Source organism: Orcinus orca, chromosome 16 (assembly GCF_937001465.1).
Source record: "Orcinus orca chromosome 16, mOrcOrc1.1, whole genome shotgun sequence".
NCBI lineage: Eukaryota > Metazoa > Chordata > Mammalia > Artiodactyla > Delphinidae > Orcinus > Orcinus orca.
Window position 1 is genome coordinate 4,752,997 of NC_064574.1, and position 18,962 is coordinate 4,771,958.

At 44.7% G+C, this 18,962-nt stretch overlaps 1 protein-coding gene across 5 annotated transcripts in view; it reads right to left on the reverse strand.

Annotated features, from left to right (window-relative positions):
- The window catches only part of ZNF831 (zinc finger protein 831), a 171,154-nt gene that overhangs the window by 106,546 nt on the left and 45,646 nt on the right, over positions 1-18,962 (reverse strand). For 4 of the 5 annotated variants that reach the window (XR_004478389.1, XM_033410258.2, XM_033410257.2 and 1 more), the window contains exon 4: positions 4,139-4,290. Coding sequence is in view for 3 of the 5 variants with exons in the window: in XM_033410258.2 (XP_033266149.2) it covers positions 4,139-4,290 (152 nt within the window). In the remaining 2 variants the exon portion in view is untranslated. Of the gene's footprint in view, positions 1-4,138; positions 4,291-18,962 lie in introns of those variants that run through there. The other variant, XR_004478390.2, reaches the window with a different exon arrangement.

Here is an 18,962-nt window from a genome sequence, read left to right on the forward strand (position 1 = left end):
GCCCCTGGACACAAGTATTCCTGTCTACTTATTTGAAAATGTTTTGCTGATTCTAATTGGCCTTCAAGGATCAGGACCAAAGGTTTTCCCTACCTTCGAATTGGGAAATTCCCCTGCAAAGGTTATTCTCAATTTCTTTGTTGGGTTTCATCAAGTTCCCCCAAGTTACAACCCAAAACAGATCACCCTATCATTGTCCTGCTGTGGAAACCAGGTCCTCCCCCCACAAAAATATACATGTTTGCATGCATTCACAAGTATACTCACGTGCACGCGCGGGCGCGCACACACCCGCGGGCGCGCGCGCGCACACACACACACACACACACACACCCCGTGAGGTCAGCTCCCTCACTGAGCAGCCAGCTCTGATCTCTCCAACCAGGACCTGCCAGGTCAAAGGACACAAGAAATTTGTTTGTAAATGGTGGGCGACCAAGGGCCATCTTTAGGTTCCTTTGAAGTTACAGCACTCTGTCTTCAAACACCCAACACTCTGAGTGCCTGTCACTCTGCTGTGAAACGCTGGCTTTGGGAGATGGTGTAAATAAACTTCCCAAGCTCCTTTGATTTCCAGGTGGTATTTATTTTAAGGCACTCTACCACCTGCCCCCAAGCCAGTGGTGTCCATAACAGCCCGTCCACTCCGGGCTTGCTGGTTTACCCCACCTGCCATCCCTGTTCCCTCTCTGACACTTCAATAAGGAATGGGGGTGGCGGGGTGATTAATATTCCCCGGGCCAATGCTTAGACCACACCCCACAGGCTCACATCTGTCCTGAGTGGACATTGTGGCAGGAGGGAGCCCTTTGAAAATGGGCACCAGTGACCCAGACCTCTGACTCAACTGGCTGTTCCAATAACAAACATGAAAGTGCAGACATTTGTCACCACCCTGGGCTGCTGCTGCACCATTATTACCTACATGGAGGGAGGGGCACTAGGTTCCCAGGGGGATTTGCATTACATTTGGCCTCTCAATCTTAGCTCCACATTTAGATTTCGTTTCTGCTTTTTTTTCTGTTTGGGGCTGGTTTTATCCCCCATTCACTGGAGCCCACAGTTTGCTCTTAGGATTTTGGTAGGAAAGGCCGATGTTGAGATCAGAAGTGCACAGAAGTGGGATTCTCCCAACGTGGAGGGAGCAAGGCCATTCCCCGAGGCCAAGAGAAGCTTGTAAAGGAAAGACGGTGTGGAGAGGACCATGAAAGATCAGAGGCTTTCCAGCTGGTCTCTCTGCTGGCACTGGGGTCCCCAGGGGTACCATGAGCACACGGCGTACACATGTAAATTAGGAAGAGGCAACAACTTCCACTGGAGGATGTGTGGAAAGGTGTCCCCCACCCCGTTGGGAGAAGGAGGAAGGAGCTCCTTGCTTTGGGTGGACAGCCCCACAGTCAGAGCAAAAGGCTGCACCAACCAGTGGTGGCTGGATTTCAGCCCCTATGGGCACCATCCACACAGCCACACTCAGAGGCCCTGCCCACCCCCTATCCAGCCGGCCACAGGCCTTCTTCCCAAAGAGAAGCGAACAGGGCCCCTTACCCAACACACCTGTCTCACGATCGGAGCTGCCTGTAGCCACTTGGACAAGACTCCCCACAAGTGTGAACACATCCTGCTGGGTGGTGGGCTGGGTGATCCCGTTTTAATGAATACATACTGATTTAAGCTTATAATAGAACTTTCCTGCCAAAACTGTTTGCACACCCTAAGAGCACAGATGATGGGCATTATTGTAAATTGAGTGTTCATGGGTGCTGCTGCCTTTTTCACTTAGAAACACATTTTAAGGTCCCTTCTGTCGGTTCCCAGATAGCGGGAAAGTTGTTGAAGTGGTTAGTGGTTGAATCATGCCTCCCCCTCCAAGTCCTAAGCCACAGAACCTGTGACTGTGACCTTACTTGGAAAAAGGTATTTGCACATGAAATGAAGAATCTCAAAATAAGATCATCCTGGATTTAGGGCGAGCCCTAAATTCAACGGCAAGTGTCCTTATAAGAGAAACACAGAGGGAGATCTGACCCACAGGAACACAGGGGAGAAGCCCTGTGAAGATGAAGACAGAGACTGGAGGGATGCGGCCACAAGCCAAGGATGCCTGGAGTCCCCAGAAGCTGAGAGGCAGGGAAGGATCCTCCCCTAGAGGCTTCGGAGAGACAGCGAGACTCCCGGCCTCCAGAACTGGGAGAGAACACACCTTGGACCAAGTTTGTGGCAATTTCTTTGGCTGCCATAGGCAATTTTCTTCCCCAGTCCAGAAAGCCTCTGTTCTATTCTCCCTACACCTGAATTTCCAGAAGAAGCCGTCTCTCTCCCGAGAAAACCCCCCCTTTGGGCTCTTCCTCCAACCCTGACCTTGTCCTCTGCTAAACAACAGGCACACTGGTTACCACGCGCTCCACACTCACTTGGCACTCAGCACACGCCAGGTCTTAATGCACATATGCTTATTATGCTCAGGAGATAATTACAATCAACATTTATCACCTGCCTTGGGGTCTGCAAATTCCCTGCCGCACACGAGCTCGCTCTGTCCTCACACTGAGCCATTGGGTGGGCAAGACCTCCATCAACGGCCTCGCTGCACCGACATAAGATTCCCAGGAGGGAGCTCACTGACCCACCAGTGTCATTCCCCATGTGATTTGAGCAAAGGATGGACAGCAAGCCTGTCTGTCTGTCTTCACCCTGAACCACATTTATCCAGAGCAGGGACTGTCGTCTTTTCCCTTCAGTTTCCAGCACGGAGCTTAGCAATAGAAACATGGAAGCTGATGGGAGTTTCCAGGAGCAGCTCGATTCAGCTCTATTTATGGTGCTGGGAAGAGAGCTGGTGGGAAAGCACTGCCATTAGGGACAAGTGACAGAGTTCTGGTGGGTTCTGGTGGGTTCTGCTGTGGAGGTGGTATCACCCATGAACACCCCAATGGGCAGTTCCATTGGCTGTATCTATCTGACCAGGAGGAAAGCCGTGGAGTTCAAGGTGATGAGCCACAGAAAATGAAGAAAGGGCAAAGCCGGGTGCCCTGATTGCGCTTTCGTCTACACCCACTCAGCCTCCCCCTATGAGGTCTTAACCCTTGACGTTCCATAAAAAGACCGTGCTTTTGCCTTCCACAACTGGCCATCCAGTTGAGCAAATACCTACCTTGATTTAAACTCTCACTGAGAAAAAGACTAATCCTCGTCCTTGCCTGCCTACCAGAGAGGGCGTCGGGGTTGGAGGTGGGGGGTCGAGGGGCAGCATGGAAGCACCATCTGCCCGCAGGGGGCGCTGGAGCCACACACACAGGGGGAGGGGCCCCAGCCAACTGTCTCCAGGGACCAAAACCGCAGCCAGCAAGCAGAGCCCAGGGTCAGCCCTTGAGCCAAACAAACAGCAACCAGCCACAAAAGGGTGGTAATTCAGTCACCACTGGCCAGATGGGACCGGCCACCTTCTCAAATATGGTCTCCATCTTCCCCAGTCAACACATTGCCAGCAAGGCTAAGGCTGGGCTCATGACTGCCAGGCAGATGGGAGGAAGGGAGGGAAATTGTGGGCCAGAGAAGTTACGCGATTTGCTCTCGTTGCCCAGTGACTGCACCTTAAAATAGCCCTTTTCCAGGAAGCAGCCTCCATTAGTTCATCCTTTGTTTGTTTCCGAGAATGATGGAGAGGGCCCCGCTTACCACCTCCCGTGGAAGCATGTTTTCTGCAGCTCTCACATCGTAACTCCTCCCTATTCTTCTATCTCACATTCATTCAAAAACCCATCCACTGACCCATTTTAGCCTCACAATGGCCCTGTGGAAAGAACCCAGTGAACTTCATCTTTAATGATGGGGAAAAGTAGAGGCACCCAGAGTTCCAATTCAGGTTTTCCAGGTCCTGGAGGGAGTCTGTACTTGGACAGGGCTGAGCATCCGTGGCCAGTACTTGAGGACGTTTGTTGTCTTCTCAGTACTGGATTCTCCATATCCTCACCCAGGACCCTCTCCCCTAGCTTAGGGTCTCGACTGTCCCATGTCACCCCACATGCATCCATCTCCCTGCTGGACTTCAGGCTCCGGACAGCAAGGATGGCTGCTCTGCTCACTTCATAGCCCAGCAGCCTGGTGCCCGGTTTGGATGCACCTCCAAGGAGAGCCTTACCTGCCGTTTCGGAAGAAGCCTGCCCGCAGGTCCTGCGTGGGGCCGGCCCCTCGGATGGGGGTGAACGGCCGTCTTTTCTCAGCACCCAGTGTGGCTTCCTCAGTCTGCTGGCTCTCAGCTGGAAACGACTTTGCAAGAAATTCCCTTTGTACCTGGGAGACGAGAAGCACATGTGCAGTGATCAGCCTTGAGAGTGTGTCCGGGAGCTCACAGGCACAAAAATCCAAGACAGGATATGCCCAGAGGATAAAATCCAGGTCCGTGTGGGAAGCCTGGGAGAACACAGGGATGTGAGGTCCAGGCAGCTCATCAGCTGTCAGGAACCCCTTTTCCCTCCAATCCTCATTCTCCCGCCAGGACGTGGGGATGAAAACAGGACGCAACTCAGGTGGCCGTTGTAGGGATGAAATGAGATAGTGCCCAGAAAATGCTTCCCACACCACTTAGCACACAACAAGCGCTTAATAAAGGTCAGTTGCTGTAATTAAATACTGAATTATATGGTCTTGACTACTTACTAAACAGGCTGTCCAGTAGAACTTTCCACAGTGATGGGCGTCTTCTATAACCTGCATGGACCAATACGGTGGCCACTAACCACAGGCAGCTCTAGAGTGAGTGAAATGTAGTTCATGTGTCCGAGGAACTGAGCTTTATGTTCAATTTCATTTTAATGAGTTTAAAGAGCCACTGGTGGCTAGTGCCTACCGTTATTGGACAGGTCAGGCCCAAAGCATCTCCTCTGCAAAAACGGGTATCACACATGCTACCCCTAGAGAAGCTCTTCCAGATCATCTGGTCTATGTAAAATAGAAAGCTAGTGGGAAGCAGCCGCATAGCACAGGGAGACCAGCTCCGGGCTTGTGACCACCTACAGGGGTGGGATAGGGACGGTGGGAGGCAGGGAGACGCAAGAGGGAGGGGAGATGGGGACATATGTATACGTATAGCTGATTCACTTTGTTATACAGCAGAAACTAACACACCATCGTAAAGCAATTATACTCCAATAAAGATGTTAAATAAATAAAAGGTGAAATAAACATTCAAAAAAATATAATAATCTCTAAAACAGAGCCTTCACATCCCAGGGGGAGGGCACGAAAAGGGTAGAGAAAGAAAATAGTGAGCTTCTCAGCATCACTATTAGAGAAATGCTAATCAAAACTACAATGTGAGACTTCCGGGAGGATGGCGGAAGGGTAAAACGCGGAGATTACCTTCCTCCCCACAGATACACCAGAAATACATCTACACGTGGAACAACTCCTACAGAACACCTACTGAACGCTGGCAGAAGACCTCAGACCTCCCAAAAGGCAAGAAACCCCCCACGTACTTGGATAGGGAAAAAGAGAAAAGAATAAACAGAGGGGAAAGCTTCGGGGCCGCGGAGGAGAGCGCAGCCACAGGGGTGCGGAGGGAAAAGCGGGGAGATTCCCGCACAGAGAATCGGTGTCGACCAGCACTCACCAGGCCGAGAGGCTTGTCTGCTCCCCCGCCGGGGCGGCCGGGGCTGGGAGCTGAGGCTTGGGCTTCGGTGGGAGCGCAGGGAGGAGACTGGGGTTGGCGGCGTTAACACAGCCTGCAGGGGGTTAGTGCGCCGCGGCTGGCCGGGAGGGAGTCCGAAAAAAAGTCTGGAGCTGCTGAAGAGGCAAGAGACTTTTTCTTCCCTCTTTGTTTCCTGGTGCGCGAGGAGAGGGGATTAAGAGCGCCGCTTAAAGGAGCTCCAGACACGGGCGCGAGCCGCGGCTAAAAGCGCGGACCCCAGAGACGGGCGGGAGACGCTAAGGCTGCTGCTGCCGCCACCAAGAGGCCTGTGTGCGAGCACAGGTCACTCTCCACACCTCCCTTCCGGGGAGCCTGTGCAGCCCGCAACCGCCAGGGTCCCGGAATCCAGGGACAACTTCCCCGCGAGAACGCAAAGCGCGCCTCCGGCTGGCACGACGTCACGCCGGCGCGACTTCACGCCGGCGCGACGTCACGCCTGCCTCTGCTGCCGCAGGCCCGCCCCGCCTCCCTGCCCGCCCCGCCTCCGTGCCCCTCCCTCCCCTGGTCTGAGTGAGCCAGAGCCCCCGAATCAGCAGCTCCTTTAACCCCGTCCTGTCTGAGCGGAGAACAGACGCCCTCCAGCGACCTACACACAGAGGCGGGGCCAAATCCAAAGCTGAGCCCCGGGAGCTGTGCGAACAAAGAAGAGAAAGGGAAATCTCTCCCAGCAGCCTCAGGAGCAGCAATTAAATGTCCACAATCAACTTGATGTACCTGCATCGGTGGAATACCTGAATAGACAATGAATCATCCCAAATTGAGGAGATGGACTTTGAGAGCAAGATTTATGATTTTTTCCCCTTTTCCTCTTTTTGTGACTGTGTATGTGTATGCTTCTGTGTGAGATTTTGTGTGTATAGCTTTGCTTCCACCATTTGTCCTATGGTTCTATTCGTCCGTTGTTTTTTTTCTCTTAAAAATTATTTTTTATTTTAATAACTTTATTTTATCTTATTTTATTTTACTTTATCTTCTTTCTTCCTTTCTCTTTTTCCTTCCTTCCTTCCCTCCTTCCTCCCTCCCTCCCTCGCTCCCTCCTTCCTTTCTTTCTTTCTACTTCTAATAATTCTTTCCTTCTACTTTTTTTCCCTTTTCTTCTGAGCCGTGTGGATGAAAGGCTCTTGGTGCTGCAGCCAGGAGTCACTGCTGTGCCTCTGAGGTGAGAGAGCCAACTTCAGGACACTGTTCCACAAGAGACCTCCCAGCTCCACATATCAAATGACGAAAATCTCCCAGAGATCTCCATCTCAGCACCAGCACCCAGCTTCACTCAACGACCAGCAAGCTACAGTGCTGGACATCCTATGGCAAACAACTAGCAAGACAGGAACACAACCCCAACCATTAGCAGAGAAGCTGCCTAAAATCATAATAAGTCCACAGACACCCCAAAACACACCACCAGACGTGGACCTGCCCACCAGAAAGACAAGATCCAGCCTTATCCACCAGAACACAGGCACTAGTCCCCTCCACCAGGAAGCCTACACAACCCACTGAACCAACATTAGCCACTGGGGACAGACACCAAAAACAACGGGACTACGAACCTGCAGCCTGCAAAAAGGAGACCCCAAACACAGTAAGATAAGCAAAATGAGAAGACAGAAAAACACACAGCAGATGAAGGAGCAAGATAAAAACCCACCAGACCTAACAAATGAAGAGGAAATGGGCAGTCTACCTGAAAAAGAATTCAGAATAATGATAGTAAAGATGATCCAAACTCTTGGAAATAGAACAGACAAAATGCAAGAAACATTTAACAAGGACCTAGAAGAACTAAAGATGAAACAAACAATGATGAGCAACACAATAAATGAAATGAAAAATACTCTAGATGGGATCAATAGCAGAATAACTGAGGCAGAAGAACGGATAAGTGACCTGGAAGATAAAAGAGTGGAAATAACTACTGCAGAACAGAATAAAGAAAAAAGAATGAAAAGAACTGAGGACAGTCTCAGAGACCTCTGGGACAACATTAAACACACCAACATTTGAATTATAGGGGTTCCAGAAGAAGAAAAGAAAAAGAAAGGGACTGAGAACATATTTGAAGAGATTATAGTTGAAAACTTCCCTAATATGGGAAAGGAAATAGTTACTCAAGTCCAGGAAGCACAGAGAGTCCCATACAGGATAAATCCAAGGAGAAACATGCCAAGACACATATTAATCAAACTGTCAAAAATTAAATACAAAGAGAACATATTAAAAGCAGCAAGGGAAAAACCACAAATAACACACAAGGGAATCCCCATAAGGTTAACAGCTGATCTTTCAGCAGAAACTCTGCAAGCCAGAAGGGACTGGCAGGACATATTTAAAGTGATGAAGGAGAAAAACCTGCAACCAAGATTACTGTACCCAGCAAGGATCTCATTCAGATTTGATGGAGAAATTAAAGCCGTTACAGACAAGCAAAAGCTGAGAGAGTTCAGCACCACTAAACCAGCTCTACAAGAACTGCTAAAGGAACTTCTGTAGGCAAGAAACACAAGAGAAGGAAAAGACCTACAATAACGAACCCAAAACAAGAAAATGGGAATAGGAACATACATATCGATAATTACCTTAAATGTAAATAGACTAAATGCTCCCACCAAAAGACACAGATTGGCTGAATGGATACAGAAACAAGACCCATATATTTGCTGTCTACAAGAGACCCACTTCAGACCTAGAGACACATACAGACTGAAAGTAAGGAGATGGAAAAAGATATTTCATGCAAATAGAAACCAAAAGAAAGCTGGAGTAGCAATTCTCATATCAGACAAAATAGACTTTAAAATAAAGACTATTAGAAGAGACAAAGAAGGACACTACATAATGATCAAGGGATCGATCCACGAAGAAGATATAACAATTGTAAATATTTATGCACCCAACATAGGAGCACCTCAATACATAAGGCAAATACTAACAGCCATAAAAGGGGAAATCCACAGTAACACATTCATAGTAGGGGACTTTAACACCCCACTTTCACCAATGGACAGATCATCCAAAATGAAAATAAATAAGGAAACACAAGCTTTAAATGATACATTAAACAAGATGGACTTAATTGATATTTATAGGACATTCCATCCAAAAACAACAGAATACACATTTTTCTCTAGTGCTCATGGAACATTCTCCAGGATAGATCATATCCTGGGTCACAAATCAAGCCTTGGTAAATTTAAGAAAACTGAAGTTGTATCAAGTACCTTTTCCAACCACAACACTATGAGACTAGATATCAATTACAGGAAAAGATCTGTAAAAAATACAAACACATGGAGGCTAAACAATACACTACTTAATAACGAAGTGATCACTGAAGAAATCAGAGAGGAAATTAAAAAATACCTAGAAACAAATGACAATGGAGACACAATGACCCAAAATCTATGGGATGCAGCAAAAGCAGTTCTAAGAGGGAAGTTTATAGCAATACAAGCCCACCTTAAGAAGCAGGAAACATCTCGAATAAATAACCTAACCTTACACCTAAAGCAATTAGAGAAAGAAGAACAAAAAAAACCCAAAGTTAGCAGAAGGAAAGAAATCATAAAGATCAGATCAGAAATAAATGAAAAAGAAATGAAGGAAACGATAGCAAAGATCAATAAAACTGAAAGCTGGTTCTTTGAGAAGATAAACAAAATTGATAAACCATTAGCCAGACTCATCAAGAAAAAACGGGAGAAGACTCAAGTCAATAGAATTAGAAATGAAAAAGGAGAAGTAACAACTGACACTGCAGAAATACAAAAGATCATGAGAGATTACTACAGGCAACTCTATGCCAATAAAATGGACAACCTGGAAGAAATGGACAAATTCTTAGAAAGGCACAACCTGCCAAGACTGAATCAGGAAGAAATAGAAAATATGAACAGACCAATCACAAGCACTGAAATTGAAACTGTGATTAAAAATCTTCCAACAAACAAAAGCCCAGGACCAGATGGCTTCACAGGCGAATTCTATCAAACATTTAGAGAAGAGATAACACCTATCCTTCTCAAACTCTTCCAAAATATAGCAGAGGGAGGCACACTCCCAAACTCATTCTACGAGGCCACCATCACCGTGATACCAAAACCAGACAAGGATGTCACAAAGAAAGAAAACTACAGGCCAATATCACTGATGAACATAGATGCAAGAATCCTGAACAAAATACTAGCAAACAAAATCCAACAGCACATTAAAAGGATCATACACCATGATCAAGTGGGGTTTATTCCAGGAATGCAAGGATTCTTCAATATACGTGAATCAATAAACGTGATACACCATATTAACAAATTGAAGGAGAAAAACCATATGATCATCTCAATAGATGCAGAGAAAGCTTTCGACAAAATTCAACATCCATTTATGATAAAAACCCTGCAGAAAGTAGGCATAGGGGGAACTTTCCTCAACATAATAAAGGCCATATATGACAGACCCACAGCCAGCATCATCCTCAATGGTGAAAAACTGAAAGTATTTCCACTAAGATCAGGAACAAGACAAGGTTGCCCACTCTCACCACTCTTATTCAACAGAGTTTTGAAAGTTTTAGCCACAGCAATCAGAGAAGAAAAGGCAATAAAAGGAATCCAAGTCAGAAAAGAAGAAGTAAAGCTGTCACTGTTTGCAGATGACATGATACTATACAAAGAGAATCCTAAAGATGCTACCAGAAAACTACTAGAGCTAATCAATGAATTTGGTAAAGTAGCAGGATACAAAATTAATGCACAGAAATCTCTGGCATTCCTATACACTAAGGATGAAAAATCTGAAAGTGAAATCAAGAAAACACTCCCATTTACCATTGCAACAAAAAGAATAAAATATCTAGGAATAAACCTACCTAAGGAGACAAAAGACCTGTATGCAGAAAGTTATAAGACACTGATGAAAGAAATTAAAGATGATACAAATAGATGGAGAGATATACCATGTTCTTGGATTGGAAGAATCAACATTGTGGAAATGACTCTACTACCCAAAGCAATCTACAGATTCAATGCAATCCCTATCAAACTACCACTGGCATTTTTCACAGAACTAGAACAAAAAATTTCACAATTTGTATGGAAACACAAAAGACCCCAAATAGCCAAAGCAATCTTGAGAATGAAAAACAGAGCTGGAAGAATCAGGCTCCCTGACTTCAGACTATACTACAAAGCTACAGTAATCAAGACAGTATGGTACTGGCACAAAAACAGAAAGATAGATCAATGGAACAGGATAGAAAGCCCAGAGATAAACCCACGCACATATGGTCACCTTGTCTTTGATAAAGGAGGCAGGAATGTACAGTGGAGAAAGGACAGCCTCTTCAATAAGTGGTGCTGGGAAAACAGGACAGGTACATGTAAAAGTACGAGATTAGATTTCTCCCTAACACCATACACAAAAATAAGCTCCAAATGGATTAAAGACCTAAATGTAAGGCCAGAAACTATCAAACTCTTAGAGGAAAACATAGGCAGGACACTCTATGACATAAATCACAAGATCCTTTTTGACCCACCTCCTAGAGAAATGGAAATAAAAACAAAAATAAACAAATGGGACCTAATGAAACTTCAAAGCTTTTGCACAGCAAAGGAAACCATAAACAAGACCAAAAGACAACCCTCAGAATGGGAGAAAATATTGGCAAATGAAGCAACTGACAAAGGATTAATCTCCAAAATTTATAAGCAGCTCATGCAGCTTAATAACAAAAAAACAAACAACCCAATCCAAAAATGGGCAGAAGACCTAAATAGACATTTCTCCAAAGAAGATATACAGACTGCCAACAAACACATGAAAGAATGCTCAACATCACTAATCATTAGAGAAATGCAAATCAAAACTACAATGAGATATCATCTCACACCAGTCAGAATGGCCATCATCAAAAAATCTAGAAACAATAAATGCTGGAGAGGGTGTGGAGAAAAGGGAACCCTCTTGCACTGTTGGTGGGAATGTAAATTGATACAGCCACTGTGGAGAACAGTATGGAGGTTCCTTAAAAAAGTACAAATAGAACTACCATATGACCCAGCAATCCCACTACGGGGCATATACCCTGAGAAAACCATAATTCAAAAAGAGTCATGTACCAAAATGTTCATTGCAGCTCTATTTACAATAGCCCGGAGATGGAAACAACCTAAGTGCCCATGATCGGATGAATGGATAAAGAAGATGTGGCACATATATACAATGGAATATTACTCAGCCATAAAAAGAAACGAAATTGAGCTATTTGTAATGAGGTGGATAGACCTAGAGTCTGTCATACAGAGTGAAGTAAGTCAGAAAGAGAGAGACAAATACCATATGCTAACACATATATATGGAATTTAAGAAAAAAAATGTCATGAAGAACCTAGGGGTAAAACAGGAATAAAGACACAGACCTACTAGAGAATGGACTTGAGGATATGGGGAGGGGGAAGGGTAAGCTGTGACAAAGCGAGAGAGAGGCATGGACATATATACACTACCAAACGTAAGGTAGATAGCTAGTGGGAAGCAGCTGCATAGCACAGGGAGATCAGCTCGGTGCTTTGTGACCGCCTGGAGGGGTGGGATAGGGAGGGTGGGAGGGAGGGAGACGCAAGAGGGAAGAGATATGGGAACATGTGTATATGTATAACTGATTCATTTTGTTGTAAAGCAGAAACTAACACACCATTGTAAAGCAATTATACTCCAATAAAGATGTTAAAAAAAAAAGAAAATACTTTAAAAGACATATTTACAAAGTACATTGATTTTTTCAGTTGATTCCATTTTATTGATTTTATGAAAGAAGTTAATTATTCATATTTCACTTCAGATAATAAATGGTTTTGATATTGCTTTCTAAGATACAAAATCTTTAATCTTCCTAATAAAATTAAACCTTAATAAAAAAAGAAACAAAAATAAAGTATTCCCTTCTAATAAGGAAATAGTAAAGATACACGTAAAAACCAAAAGACCAGTAAATATATTCAAAGTCAAGCTTGGCTACCCATGAAAATACTAGATAAAAGCTGGTATTGTAGAGTTGATTTAAACACAAGTGAAGAATCTGTTGAAGACCAGGGTTCCACCAGAATGTTGAGATTACCAATTCAATTTTGTGATACAATTTTATGATATTGTTCCTATATATCATAAAAGGAAATCTCCTGTAACAGAATCTGACCATTTTCTGATCACCTGAAGTCTTACCACCAATGATGAAGTGCTTATTCCTAGTGGATCCATTGATGATCCCCCAGAAAGGCTTAGAGAGAGACCTTCCAGCAACCCCTGCCCATCAGAGCCACTTCCAGAAATGCAGAGGGCTTGTGATTGTAAGCAAAAGTCACAACTGAGCCAAGGCTTCTTAATCACAGGATGGCTTCCTGAGGCCTCCCGTCTTGCTGCTGGAAATGGCCAGCAAGGAACACATGTCAAAGTGAGCTCCACAACTGGGAAGTCTCGTCTAAAATGACTGAGGTTAAGTCTAAATACTAAGCACCCAGCTCAGGACCCTTAATGAATGTCTTTTGTTTGTTTGTTTTTAATGACCCCAAAAGAAAGGACAAAGGGAGGGAGGAAGACAAAGGTAGAAAGACCCGAATATGTGACATGGTGTCTATGGTCTATGGGAACTGCTTAGACAGTTATTCCTTATGGTAGGAATTATTGTAATCATAACTCTAAACTGCTATTTAAATGACAAACATCCTACATATCACTTACAACAAAACATGTAAGACCTGCATTTATGGTTTCTTAATTTGTGCAAAATCTGGTATCTATCAAAGCAACATGACAAGCCAGAGGTTCTAAATAATCCTAAAAAATAAAAATAAAAATAATTTTTAAGGAAACGATCAACATTGCCCTCTACCTCTGGGCAGGCCTATACAGCTATTCAAAACCAACTGGTGCTTATTTTACGGTTAATGTTTGGGGTTTTTTTTAACATCTTTATTGGAGTTTAATTGCTTTACAATGCTATGTTAGTTTAAATAAAAAACAAACAAACAAACAAAAAAACTACAATGAGGTAGCACCTCACACCATCAGAATGCCATCATTAAAAATTCTACAAATAACAAATGCTGGAGAGGGCGTGGAGAAATGGAAACCCTCCTACACTGTTGATGGAAATGTATATTGGTACAGCCACTGTGGAAAACAGTATGGAGGTTCCTCTAAAAACTAAGCATAGAGTTGTCATATGATCCAGCTATCCCACTCCTGGGGATATATCCAGACAAAACTATAATTCAAAAAGATACAAGCACTCCTATGTTCATAGCAGCATTATTCACAATAGCCAAGACATGGAAACAACCTAAATGTCCATTGACAGATGAATGGATAAAGAAGATGTGGTATATATATACAACGGAATACTACTCAGCCATAAAAAAATAATGAAATAATGTCATTTGCAGCAACATGAGACCTAGACATTATCATACTAAATGAAGTAAGTCAGAAAGAGAAAGACAAGTACCGTACGATACCACTTACATGTGGAATCTAAAATATGACACAAATGAACTTAACTACAACACAGAAATGGGTTCACATACATAGAGAACAGATGTGTGGTTGCCAAGTGGGGGGAGCGGAGAGAAATGGATTGGGAGTTTGGGATTAGCATATGCAAACTATTATATATAGAATGGATAAATAGCAAGGTCCTACTGTATAGCACAGGGAACTATATTCAGTATCCTGGGATAAACCATAATGGAAAAGAATGTGTATATATATATATATATATATATATATATATATATATATATAACTGAATCACTTTGCTGTACAGCAGAAATTAACACAACACTGTAAATCAACTATACTTCAATAAAATAAATTTTAAAAAAATACTGAGCTTCTATCTACAGTTATTTTTATCTAGACTTTCTTTTATCTATTGTTGCAGGCCCTTTATAATGTACAGAATACATTAGGGGAGTAGAACAGATGGATAACTGGTAAATGAACAGTTGTGCATTTCTTAGGGTGCAGGCTAAAAATTTTTTACCAATAAGAACGTGCAGCCAAAAGCAGACCAGCAAGCTGGTCTAGCGCCCCACTTGGCAGGTGAAAGAACTGAGAAGCAGAACGCCTGCAATATGCCCTAAGACTCGAAGCCCTGGAGCCAGGTGGGAGCTAAACTCTTGACTCGAGTCCCTGAACCATTTTGACCATTATCAGTGCTCAGCTCTTTGGAAAGATCTTTGCACCGCTTCTAGCTGCCTGGTTGAGCCACAGGGACTCCCTTCCCTTTGCAAGCCTCAGTTTACAAGAATTCTGTTCCCTCGATGATGCTCTTTAGAGCCACCAGGCTGGGGAGGAAGGTGAGGTAACCTGCTTGGCCATTTTTCTTTCTCATTTGTCTGAGCTGCCGCCAACATCCAGCCACCGTCCCCTAATAATCAGGGCTGCTTGCAGAATTTAATTTAAGTAAGATCTGCAGAATTCCGTATCCTCTTGGGCGTTCATTTTCATAGCAGCAACAAAGAAAAAGTGACTTTTTCTTCATCTTTTTCATGTTTGGGAGAGGCTCCACTTACAGGCACTATGGCCTCCTGGGCCCTGGGCAGGAGCTGTCACTCCCCAGGGGTGCCTTCCTGGTTCTTTGAAGCAACTCATCCCTGCTTGTCAAGACCCCAGGTTCCTGAAAGACTATCTGAGCCCAGGTGGAGAGCAACAGGGCTGCCGTTCTGCTAATTACAAATCCCTGAACCAGTCAGGGCTCCTGCTGGGCCGGGGGAGAGTGATTTCCAAGTACAGAGACAAAGGCAGGAAGGAAGGTGGGAGGTGTGGGAGCATTCTTCCCCTGTGTGCCGTGGGTCACCTTGGCCCCCAGTCAGTGGGTGACTGCCTACAAGCTGGCAGGTGTTAAGAATGGCACAGTTTGAACTGCAGGGAGGTTTGCTTTTGGAAAACGGACAAAAGCGAGGAACTGCGCTCAATGAAAACAACGAGGAGACTGCTGAGAGCGCTCCAGCCTCTGGATTCAGATCTCATTAAGACAGAATTTGGACCCTTTCGGCCTTGGGGGGAGCCCAAGTGGATCTTGGCATTGTCTTCAAAGCAATTTTTGTTTAGTCATGGGCAGGGTCTCCTTTTTTCCCTCCTGTGTTCTCCAGAACATTCTGCATGCAGCCCCTCCTAGAGCAGCATCACTCTGGGAACGGACAGCCACGGTGGGGCAGGTCATGCAAGCTCGCCATCACCTGTCCTGCAAGGCCCCTCGCGGTTCAGCAGATGCCATTAGTGCCTGTCTCCGCCTTCACCGGGCTGCTCGTCTGTGGCCGGCTGCTGGGACGCACCCTTACCACCTTCTCAAGAGGGCTGCCCTAGGCCAGTGGGAGCCAGCTTGCCTGGAAGGCCTGGGGGAGTGTGCACACCCCCCACGAAGGGCCCTTAGCCATTGACTGACTGTCACAGGGTGTGAGAGCCCAGTCCCTTTGCCTCTGAGCGGGACCATCTCTGGGATGCACTTCACACTCCAGAGCTCCCTGTGGGATCAGGCACGACTGGACACCCAAGCCCGCATCTTTGCTGAGTTCTTCCGTCGCCCTTGTCTGCTTCCGTCATCCCTTACACGTCTCCTGAGAGCCCTCCCTGCGTAAATCTCTTGTACAAGAATCCCCATCTCAGGCTCTGCTTCTAGGCAGCCCAACCTCAGATGCAAGGTTAGAGTGTCGCCCCTGCTTCTCTTCTTCTCACTCCCATCCGCCTATTTCCCCCAGAAGCACTCGGGCATGTTTGCCAAACCTCCTTAAATATGCATGTATGCTTATAAATATGTAGTGTCGCTTTTGTGCATGACATTGTACCACAGAGCCATTCTTATTCTCACTTTATTTTTACTCAAGGCTATGTTTTGAAGATCAGTCTAGATTTTTGTATTCATGTCTAATTCTCTGCTTTTAGCTGTCTTGTACAGTGCTTTACATTTTGTTTTAATAAGCTGCTATTTAAGGGCCAGATTTTAAATCCAACTCATGCTTGACACACCCTCTGCTCTCTTGGTCTCTCTCTCTGTAGATCTTCCTGTAAGAGCCGACATTATCAGCACTTACGTAAGAACAGCACAATATCTTTGTTTATAGACCTCATGGAAGACCAATCAGAAGAAAGCTTTCTTACCCCAGGTTAGCTCCAGCCGGGGCACTGATGACTGGTGGACCAAGGTCAAGAGCACAGGGGACACCAGCTTTGCCTGGAGTCCAGTGGGAAGCTCACAAAAGGAGGCAGGGTGAGGTCTGTCATGTTTCTTGATGCCGGTTGACAGCCATTGACCACCCTGCCTACTCCAATCCCGCCCTGACCCCATGCCCACTGTCCCTTTTATCAGCCAGGTCTTGGAAGGTACATCCAAGGAGGCAGACTTGCAGGTTTGCGTGGCCTGCCTGACACACGCTCATCCTGGGGAAGGAGTATGTGGTGTGTCATATTATCCTCCTCACTTTCCTCTCTTGATCCCACGGGGAGTAACAAAGCAAAGAGAAGTGGAGTGGAGGTATAGCAGACCCTCAGCAACCCACCAAACCGGACTTCAGACTGGGGTCAAAGCTCTGGTGCCGTGGAGCACATCACAGAGGGTCTCAGCCATGAGGAGTGGCAGCCACCTCGTCCCTAGGTCTGCGTCTCCATCTCACCTCAGAGTTACCTCATTGAATGAGTAAAAAGTGAGCAGACACAGGCTCAGACTATAAACATCTGCTTTATAAGGAAAAACACCATCAATTAAGAGATTTCCATCCTCTGTGCGTTCTCCTGTGCTCTCCCCTTCTGTGACGAAGCTACATTTTAGGGTTTGCAAAGCACCCTTCACCCATATAACCTCCAACCTCCTCTCCACTCATCCCGCTTCACCTGGGGCTTCATAATTCATTGTTCATTGTCAGGAGCTCCCTAGAACAAGTCTCTGAGCGTTTCATGCTTTGTACAGCACTGTACACAGTTACAAATTAATCAGTAAAATTCAATTCCATGGTCCAGTGCCTGCTCTGGGCACGGCCGAGACATTGTTAATGAATGCTCTGAATCTCTATGCCTCTAGTTAATGTCAGGGCAATTAGGTGTCCAAGTATGAATTTTCTACATTTTCCCATTTCCACTCTGAAAATGGACCCTGCCTTTTCTAATCCCTCTCCTTTAACTCACGTGCTTTCATTAATGACAACACCCATTTTCATTACAGTGTGGTGTTTGGAGCTGGCAACAAAGAGTCGAATGATACACAGGGAGGGCCCTGAGATAAACTTCAGGTACAAACGGGAAGTTAAAATACAGCAAATAAGTGAAAAAAGGGGATTGGGCCAGGGGTCTATAAGCTTTTTATATAAAGGTCCAGGTAATAAATATTTTAGACCTTACAAGCCACATACAATCTCTGCCACACATTTTTCATATACATATATATACACATATGTGTGTGTGTGTGTGTGTATATATATATATATATATATGTATGTATGTATGTATGTATGTATGTATGTATTGGGGTGGCCATAAAGTTCGTTCGGGTTTTTGGTACCATCTTACAGACAAACCTGAATGAACTTTTTGGCCAATCCAGTATACATATACACATTCTTTTTAAAATGTAAAAATCATGCCTACCTCACATACAGGTATACAGGACGTACACAGGGCATACAGAAACAAGCCAAGAGCCAACCTTGACCCAAGGTCCACTGTTTTCTATATAAACAAAAACAAAAATAAATCCTTCTTTGCATTAATATATATAGAGAAAGAACATAAGGGACTATCTTTTTGTATTTGTGACATTGGGGGCTTGAGACAAGGAAAAATTTCTTGGACAAGAACAAAAAATAATAATCGTAAAGGAAAAGGTAACTCCATCTGACTACATCAAAATATGCAATTTCTTGATGAGCAAAGAAGCATAAGCAAGGTTAGAAAATAAGAAGTCCATTTCTAACAGTACAGTGAACTGGTTACTTTGGTTGACTACCCCCATATTTACCCTTATACTGAAACCAACGAAAAATGTAGATTAAATATAAAAATGTTTACAATTTATATTTAAACGCATTGGTGTTCTGATTAAAAGGTAAGATATATTTAAAAGTTAAAAACCAAGTGGAAAAAAGTGAGAGTGATTTCATTTTGAGGGCATTTGCCAAACCAGGTGAGCTTGCCCTTTTGTTTCCACGATCCTTCTCTTCCATTTCCATTGTCTGGTGGGGTTCAGGGTGCATGATTCAAACCCAGAATCTACCCTGTGAGTCAGGGGGAA